The 9424-nt window shown below is 41.2% G+C and overlaps 1 protein-coding gene across 1 annotated transcript in view; it reads left to right on the top strand.

The window, feature by feature from the left end:
• The first annotated feature begins 594 nt into the window (after positions 1–594).
• Positions 595–9424, top strand: part of IREB2 (iron responsive element binding protein 2) — a 34861-nt gene continuing 26031 nt past the window's right edge. Inside the window, exons 1-4 of the mRNA XM_007478008.3 lie at positions 595–936; positions 3799–3888; positions 7504–7669; positions 9024–9161. Coding sequence (XP_007478070.1) covers positions 918–936; positions 3799–3888; positions 7504–7669; positions 9024–9161 — 413 coding nt within the window. The 5' untranslated portion in view covers positions 595–917. The remainder of the gene's footprint in view (positions 937–3798; positions 3889–7503; positions 7670–9023; positions 9162–9424) is intronic.

The raw sequence follows: 9424 nt of genomic DNA, 5'->3' as shown, positions 1-9424 counted from the left end.
AAAGAATATCCCCTGGATTTGAAAGACCTTGGGAACCAGGCTTCTTACACCTTACTGCCTTATTCTCAATGGGGACATCTTAGATCCTCGAAAAACTCCTCCAACTCCCGCCTGGGAGCCTTTTTCCTAGGTGACCATGCCTAGTATGCCCTCCGTTTCCTTCGGAAAGAAATTCCGATGCCCTCCCATACCCCAGTCTGTTTGTGTGTCTTCCCCGCCCCCATCAGACCTGCGTCTCAGGTTTGGGCCTTCACTAGTATCCCCAACGCTCACGCTCACTCCCACTCCCACCCCCAACTCCCACCCCGCCTCGCACACAGTAAGTACTTAAAGGATGCGGACTCCAGCCTGCAGGCACACAGTAGGCGCCTACTGAGTGGGGGCTAACGACGCCCCAATTCCCAGACCTTACGGGCCTCTATTTCCCTATCTGTAAAAAGACGCGGAACAGTGCAGAACGCCCACGGCTTTTCCGCGGAGAGGTGGTGGCAACGCCTCCCAGTGGCCACCGCAAGTCTGGCATCTCGCCCGCCCTTCCGGGACACCGCCTCGGCGCGACGGGGGCGGGGCTCCGCTACGGGTCGCTCCTGGAGTCACGCTTCCTCACAAGAACGCATGCGTGCTTAGTCCCGGTGGCGCCCAAAGCTCGCGAGATTTTAGCCTTGGGCCCCTCTCGCGAGCTTTCCCTTCCTCTTCTGCTCACCCTTCTGCTTCTTTTTCTTTGTTCCCACGTCCGGAGGGTCTCGCGGGAGCCGGGTGCGGGGGGGAGCGCGAGGGGGCTGTGGCCGTGGCTGTGGCCGTGGCGGCAGCTCTCGCGGTGTTTGCGCGGCCCTCCCCCCTGCTCTCCGGGATCCCCCCTCCCCCCAGCGCCGCTCTGCTTCCCTCCCCTCCCCTCAGGGAGAATATGGTCGCCGGCGATGGACGCCCCCAGTGCAGGTCAGTCTGCGCCGTGCCCGGCCCCGGCCCCGGCCCCGCGTCCTTCGGCCCAGCCTGTCCCTGCGCGGCACGGGCCCCGCCTCGAGCCGCCCCCGGGCTCGGGCCGCGCTCCCCTCTGCGAGCCGGGCTGGGGCCTCCTCGGAGCCGGGGCCTCGCAGGCCGCATCGGGCCCGTCCCGTCCGGCCCGAGACCCCCTGCGGAGAGCGGGGGAGGGGAAGGGAGGGAGAGAGAGACGGTCTCCTGCCCACCTCCCTCGGATGGCGTATCCGGCCGCAGGCCCGGTCCATTCTTCCTCCGTGCTCCCACCCCTTTCTCAGCCTGCAGTGGAGAGGGGAGCCGGGCCCCAAGCAGTAATGGAACCCTTGGTGGGAGCCCCCGGCGCTGTGGCTCTTTATGTTCAGGCCGGGGGCTCCCAGGACTGAGGCTTAGACCACTCCGATCGCAGCCTCCTTTTTTCTCTTGTCTCCTGCCAAGAGCAAAGGGTGGGGACTTCTGTTAGCCCCGTCTGACAGATGGGGAAACTGAGGCTAGGGCCAGGGCAGAGTAGCGTTCTCAGGGGCACCCACCCAGCTAGAGTCGAGGCAAACCCTTTTATCAGATAAGGCTATTGTGCCAGCAATCATCTCTTGCCATGCCCTGCTGATGATCGTTATCCTCTTCTCCAGAGTTTGCCTGTTGTCTCCCCCAAAGTGGGAACTCACCGAGAACAAAGACCTTTGCCTGTCCGCCCTCCTGACCTCAGCGCTGGCACAGTATTAAATGCAGGTCGAATAGCGACCCTATGGAAGTTATCCATCTCTCTCCTTCCAGTAATCAAAAAGCATTTATAAAATTCAATCAATGTCAATTGATAAATATCGTCTGTGTGCTCTGCCCTGGGCTAAACACTGAGGATACCAAAAAAGAGACAAAATACTGTCCCTGTCCTCATGTAGCTTACAGTCTAACATGGGAAACCACCTTAAAGCTTTCTTTGGAACATAGATTTTCATGTCCATTCCTGTAGCATTGGTTAGTCATCTGCTATTTCTTAGCTAAGCATACACAGACCAAAAAAGCCCTTTGCCCGCATTAACATTCGTGTTTGTAGTCTCTTACCCCCTTAGAAAGTAAAGCCCTGGAAGGCTTCGACTTTTTTTTTAACTTTGTTTACCCAGTGCCTTGTATGTAGTAAGCACTTCCTGTTTGTTGGATTTGAAGGGTCTGTGATCTCAGGGTGCTCTCTCCAATAATACAGAATCTACCCACTACTCTCCTTGGGAGGGCATTTTCCTGGGTGCTTAGTGGTCAGTCTCCTGTCGATGAGCCTCTTCCATGTTTATTGGGAATGGGCCTCAGACTGAACCCCAAGGTCTTGGCAACAGTCATTTCTCTAACTCTTTACAGTTTATAGCAAGACATCACCTTCCTTAGAACAACCCTGTAAGGTAGGACTTATGGTATTTAATTATCATCCTCAAGCTGCAGTTAAGGAAGTAGACCTAGACAGGATATTCAGAATCAGAGCATGGACTGGAAACCACTTCTGACTGATGGAACTGTAGGCCTCCTTTTTTTTTCCAATGATGATTGTTGTTGTCATTGTTATTATTTTGCCAATGATTAAGGGTACAACTATGTAGAGATTACAGCCCACCATGAAAAATGAGGCTGTACAAAAAAACTGGAAAGACTTGCATGAACTGATGAAGAGTGAAATAAGCAGCACCAGGATAACATACATACACAGTAACAGAAATATTGTAAAATAGTCAACTATGAATGATTTGGCTACTCTCTGCAAATATAGTGATCCAGGACAATTCCAAAGGATTTAGGACAAAGAATGCTCTTCACATCCAGAGGAAGAATTGTTGGGGTCCAAATGCAAATCAGAGCAGACTATTTTTCACTGTTTTATTTGTGTGTGTTTTATATGACTGTTTTCTCACAACAGTGATCAATATGGAAATAACATTTTGCATGATCATTCATATATGTACAACCTACAACAAATTGTTTACCATCTCAAGGAGGGAGGGAGAGAATTTGGACCTTATAATTTCACAAACCATTTTGAAAGTTACTACATGTACTTGGGAAAAGAAAACACATATTTTTTTAAAAGTGTACAAAAGTCCCAAGTTTTCTCCCCTAGAAGAGGAGCCTGAGGGACAGAGTAGTCTCATCCCTTTGGAGTCAGGTACTCACTTAATGTGTGACTATAATTCCAAGCAAGTGGTTGAACATAGCAGAACTTCAACTTCTTCATCTGCAAAATAGGGACCATGATAGACTACTAACATCTTAGGATTATCTTGAGGATCAGATGAGAGAAGATGTCTAGAATACTGTCATTGAGCTCTTAGGATCTCTGAAGCTGGGCAGCCTACCCTGCCAAGTATTTGGTACCAACAAGCTCCTCATTTTTAAAAAGCCAAAGAAAAAGGGAGATCTGCCAGAGCAGGGTGATCTACATTCCCTTGTGACTTGGTGGTTTACTTTGCCTTCAGCATGAGAGTTCTTCCCTCTCAAATTCTTTCTTTCAGAAGTTATGTGGGATACCTCATTCCATTATTAGAATTTCTGCTGAGGTAATTGCCATTTTCTGGCCTGAATCTGTTAAATTCCTCAGACTCTTTAGGTTTCCTTGTACCTCTCAGTGCCTGTATCCAAATAAGTCTTTGTTAAAATACACCAAGAAGGATCAAATCTGTTATCTTGTCTCAGCTGTTAACCTTTGGAAAGAAATTTTGTTTTAAGAAATTAAATCTTGTTAGAAACCTAGATACTAACTTCAGAATGTTGCAGTGTTTATCTGATAAGTTACATGGGTTGTTAACATCTTGACTTTTTTTACATCCCCCCCCCTTCCCCCAACAGGAAGCGCCTTTGAGGACCTTATTGAAGCCCTAAATGATAGTACAGTAACCAAGTTCTTCAATCTTCCTAAGCTTGGAGGCACCAAGTATGGTAATATTACTTTTTTATTTGGGAGCTTTTGGTGGTTAATAATCTGAATCTTCAGGGTGAGGAAATTATAAATTATGCTCACCATTACGGTCATAATTTTACATATACCTTGTTTGATGTTTCATGTGTAATTTTTTGAGACTGCTATCCAGAAAGAGTAAACCTTTTAGTTTTATAAATACAAGTTAAGGTGAAAACATTTTTTATTTATTTCTACTAAAAGATACTTTTAAAAATTTTGAGTGGATTCAATAAGTGGCATTCTGTTATTAAATGAGTATTTTGATTTTATGAAGTTTGAAGTTGGCATGACAAATATCTTCACCTGCTGTCCTTTAGTAATTTCTATATGAAGGTAACACTGCTGACTCACCAGAATTAGAGTTTAACAATTCCCCTATTCCTCCCCATCCTTTAAAACCCAACTCAGATACCACCTCCTCCATGAAAAGCTTCTTGCTTGCCCCTCCCCTCCCTGCAGTCTTGCTTTGCATACCATTTCAACCAGGCAGAAATCTTCCACTGCCAGAAATGTAAGCTTCATGAAGGCAGGCAAGGATTGTCTAATCTAATACTTGTATTTTCTCCAGTACCTCACACAATCTTTTTTTTAATTGAATATTCTGAATTCTTTTTCTAATAGTGGCTTATAGTTTTGGGATGGTCTGTCCCTACCTTTCTTTAGTCCTCAGTGGAATGCATTTGTGAGGCACCGAGCAGGGTTTACAGCTTTTATCTGTGGTCACAGAATTTAGGATTGCTAATTAGATCTCAGGAGACTATAGCAGTTTACCGGGAAGGGACAGAAGATCCATGTAGGAAGAGGATTTCCATATCTGAGTTTGTGTGGGGCCTGAGGAGATAAATAGTACTGGCCTGTCTCCGACACATTGGCAAGTAGCCACAGAGGGTTGCTGTTCCCCTTTGTTCTTTCTGATTAACCAAATTAACAAAATTGTTTCTGTGGTTTGTCTAGAGGTTATATTGGATCCAAATCCCGACTCCCCATAAGTTACACTGATTTATCCAAAGATGTTTCATCATTTTGGTACAGTGGTTCTTCTGCTTTATGATGGATTTAAATATTCTGAGGGACTTTATAGAATCTTATATTTTGAGAGTGGTGTTTAGTGCAGTGAAGAAAATGCTCTGAAGTTGGAGCCAGAGAACCCCCTGGGTACAAAACCAAGCTTTCTCGTGTGCTCTCTGTGGGGTTTCAGACAAGGCTGTATCTCTGATCTGTGAGCAAAATTATCATTTGAACATGGTTCACTTGTGAATATCATGCTGGACAAATAATGGCCCATCCTGCCTTTTTAGATGTAGTGATGTTGGTATTGATGGCATCGATGAATACTTTCCATTGGTAGGATATTGAGCAAATTTAAAACTAAAAAGTTATTGCCATCATGTTTCATCTGAATTTAGAATTTTATGGGTGTTTTTTGTTGTTGTTGTTCTCTGAACAATTTAATTTGTGTCAGAAAGTGGGAACACACACCTACATTTTTCTTTTAAAATATTCTAATAAGCCAGTAACAAAAAGATCTTTGGTGACCTTGAGTTCCAATAATTGACCTTAGTGTGAAAGTTGGGGGGGGGGGGTATCAAAGTTGTTTAGCTTAACATGTATTTTAAAACACCGTATATATGGAATCAGATGTGTAATTTGAGTCAGTTGATTTTTCTGTTTGTTAAAAAGTTCAATATCTTTTGTGGTTATGTGGAAATGTGCCCATTTACTTTGAGTGACTATTATTCAGTCATTGAAAACCAACCCATAGATCAGATTGCTGATCATCTCCAGGAGGGGAGGAGGAAGACCATATGGATCTTAGAATTTCCAAAAATGTATGGTGAAAATTGTTATTACATGGAATTGGGAAAATAAAATATCTTTGAATCAGAAAAAAAATCATCTGACATGGCAACATACTTTTTTTTAAAAAGCTACTATAATGAAGAAATAGATCCAATATAATCAGCAGAAAAGTTCTAACCAGAACATATTTAAGCAAGCTTTTACAAGTACAAAGCTTAGCAACAGGGAGAACTTTAAAAGAAGGGAAAGAGGGAATACTTTTTGTTAGCTGTAGGTATGTAATAGCTGAGCAAAATGAGAGTGACCAGATTGAGGATGGCTATAGTTGAGGTGGAAGTGGAGTGAGGAAAGGAGATGGTTGTGAGGAACCTGTATTGAATGGGACAGAAGAAGGTATTGGTAGAGGAAGGAACTAAGTTTGTGAGATGAAGCTCGCAATCCTTAATGCTGTGGGCCCTACATGCTGGCTTACATGTTACCTAGAAATCAAGTTTCTATTAAAGGCTTGCTTGGAAAAGTCTTAGCTTCTCTTCCTATGCTGACCCTGGGCTTCCTTGATTAAAGTCTTCAGTCTATGACTTGGCAGTCAACTGGGAATTAGAGCCAGATAACTGAAGTTGGAGTGAAGAAAGCAGAAAACTTGGGAAAATGATGAAAAATGCCTTCAAGATTGAGGAAAGACAAAATAGTGAAGAAAGAAATTGGAAGAAACCCTTGAAAGGAGATAAGAGCAGAGGAAAATGTTTTAAGGTCTTTTTGTAGTATTCATTGTGAGTCAGACTTTGAACATTTACTGTATTATGAAATGAAATAAATTGCAGCATTAGGCCATTTAACATGCTTTGGTATTAAATTCCCCTATTAGCATACTATGATTAGATACAGTTCTTTCCCACTGAAAATATATCAACTAAAAAGTATTCTCTGAGATTACAAACCTGTCATTTATATCCTTTCTATGTTTTTCTTTAATTAACTAAATATAATTTTATCTATCTCCCTTGCCCTCAAAGTGCACACTTCCTTCTTAAAGCACCAAGTCTTTGACCACCTTCAGCATTTCCCTAAAATTCTGATTAAAACTTGCAACTAGATTCAGATTTATGAGATCTTCTTAAAGATCTAAATCTTTTTAAAAATTCATATTTTAGCTAATCTTTGAAAATAATGAAATGTTGTACGTTTTTTATTAGTGATCAAGGTATTCCACTTACATGGATTTTCCAAATAATTGAAGCTTTCGAAATATTGGGCCTTTTTTTTTTACTTTGTTAGTTTTGGGGTGCAAATATTTTTAAATAACTTACACAGTTCCTTGACTTATTAAACACAAAGTGCTAAATGCAATTTGACCTTTTTAAAAAACTTGTCATTATTATGAACATATATTGCACACTTGTATTAAGTAGTAATGTAGTTCTCTGTGTTTTGGTTTTTTACTTTCATTGTTGTGTTATGTCCCTAAGCTGCCTGTGTTAGCTCAACATTAGCCCTTTTTGAATTGCTATTTAATCTGTTGTCAGCTGAAAAACCAGATAACCAGGCTTGTTAGTTAAATTTAGTTAATGAGACTGCAAGGGGGGAAAAAAACCTAAGAAACAAGGAATGCTAGCTTCAGAGCCCAGGCTTTGTGGCAGCTGAGTTTGAGTGTGCTTATTGGAGAGATCACAAAGAGCTACCTTTAGTAAGAAAATTACTCTGTGTGTGATGTTCTCAAGGTTTCTTATTTGAATCAGACATAGTTCAAGCTAATCTCTTCTTACCTAATTGAATGGTTTTTTTTCTCATCCCAGATGCTCTGCCTTACTCAATACGGGTACTGCTGGAAGCTGCTGTTCGAAATTGTGATGGCTTCCTAGTGAAAAAGGAAGATGTTATGAATATTTTAGATTGGAAGAGTAAACAAAACAATGTTGAAGTGCCCTTTCTCCCTGCCCGTGTTCTCCTTCAAGATTTTACGTAAGTGATGTTTACTCTTGACTGATAATATATTATGAAAATGTGTTATATTTAAGTTCATTGGTGGACATTTTTTCCCTACTTTATTTTTGCCTATAAACCATAAGATTACATTTTCTGACCAGAAATATTCAATTAAATTCAGACTTATTTTATTCCTTCCATTTTGGGGTGAACATTGATGAAAAGATGAAAGCACTGTAAATTTATTGACAATGTCAAGATACTGAGGTAACATGTAGAACTTTTAATTATGAGATGATATACAGGGGGAAAAAACTTTGGCTTTAAGATTCTGAGTAATAGCTCCCTCTTCTGGAACAAAGGAAGTCATTTGGTACCCCCAAATTTTTCCCCTATAGTTTACAAATTAGATATTGCTTTAGGGCTTCACAGGACAGAAAGCCTTGAAGTGTAACCCTCCCTAAGAAGATTATTTACTATTATATATTCTTTATAGCCATCAGGTCAATTGCTTTCTCCTATATAACTTTTTTTTTAACCCTTACCTTCCATTATAGAATCAATGCTATATTTTGGTTTTGAGGCAAAGGAGCAGTAAGGGCTAGGCAATGGGGGTTAAGTGACTTGCCCGTGGTCACACAGCTAGGAAGTGTCTGAGGCCAGATCGGAATGTAGGACCTCCTGTCTCTAATTCTAGCTTTCAAACCACTGAGCCACCTAGTTGCACCTCTCCTATATAACTTTAAAAGGAATAGAAAGTTTGGGCTTTATTGGGAATTTTGAGATAATTTTGAACTTTGGGATAGGAGATACCAAGTCACATTTGTTGACTGGATAGCTATGGAGGATTGCATCAGATCACTGAGGAGCAGGAGGATAGAAAGGGTGTTGAGAAAGGACTGGAATAGAGTGTGAAGGAAAGAGCCAACCTTTGGCATATGGGATATTTCACCTGTAGTGTCCAGACATGTGAAAAAGTACTCTAGAAAAGCACAATTTAATAATAGGATCATAACTGGACAGGACATCCTTTCTCACCTCCTAATTGGATAGATGAGAAACATGAAGCCCAAAGATTGAGGACAAGTAATTTGCTTAAGATCACATGACAGTTAATAGAGCCAGGTTTCAAACCCAGTTCCTCTCATTCATAATCCAGTGCAAGTCAAGCAGATAATATCTTTGAATAATCAATGAGTCTTTTGTTCAAAACAAATGCCTAAGAGGTATTTTAAACTAAAAATATAAGAACATTTAAAAGATTTTTAGTAATGCATAATAGCATGTTTTGCTTAATAATTCACGCTGAGTCTTAGCATTTTATTGTAGACTTTAGTATTTTATTCATTTCACATATAGTTGAAGAATTGATCATTCTTTGTTTTTTTAGTGGGATACCAGCAATGGTGGATTTTGCTGCTATGAGAGAAGCAGTGAAAACTCTTGGTGGAGATCCTAAGAATGTCCATCCTGCCTGCCCTACAGATCTTACTGTTGACCACTCTTTGCAAATTGACTTCAGTAAATGGTATTTCAGTAGAACTATGTGTTCATTAAAATAGTCTTGCTCGTTTGTAGTAATCTTTGAGAGATAATCTGTTTATACTGGATAGTGAAAGATATTCCTTTCATTTGTACTTTTTTTTTTTTTTGAAAGAAGTAGCAAAAGTTTGTGGGTTAGTGAATTTTTTGTATTGGTAAAGATTTCATTGGTGTTAATCCTATATCTTTTATTTCTAGTTTGAGTATTACTGTTGACTTTTAGATAGGAATATATCTTTTCTTAAGTTA

Source organism: Monodelphis domestica, chromosome 1, assembly GCF_027887165.1.
Source record: "Monodelphis domestica isolate mMonDom1 chromosome 1, mMonDom1.pri, whole genome shotgun sequence".
NCBI lineage: Eukaryota > Metazoa > Chordata > Mammalia > Didelphimorphia > Didelphidae > Monodelphis > Monodelphis domestica.
This window is presented reverse-complemented; position numbering and strand designations above follow the sequence as displayed.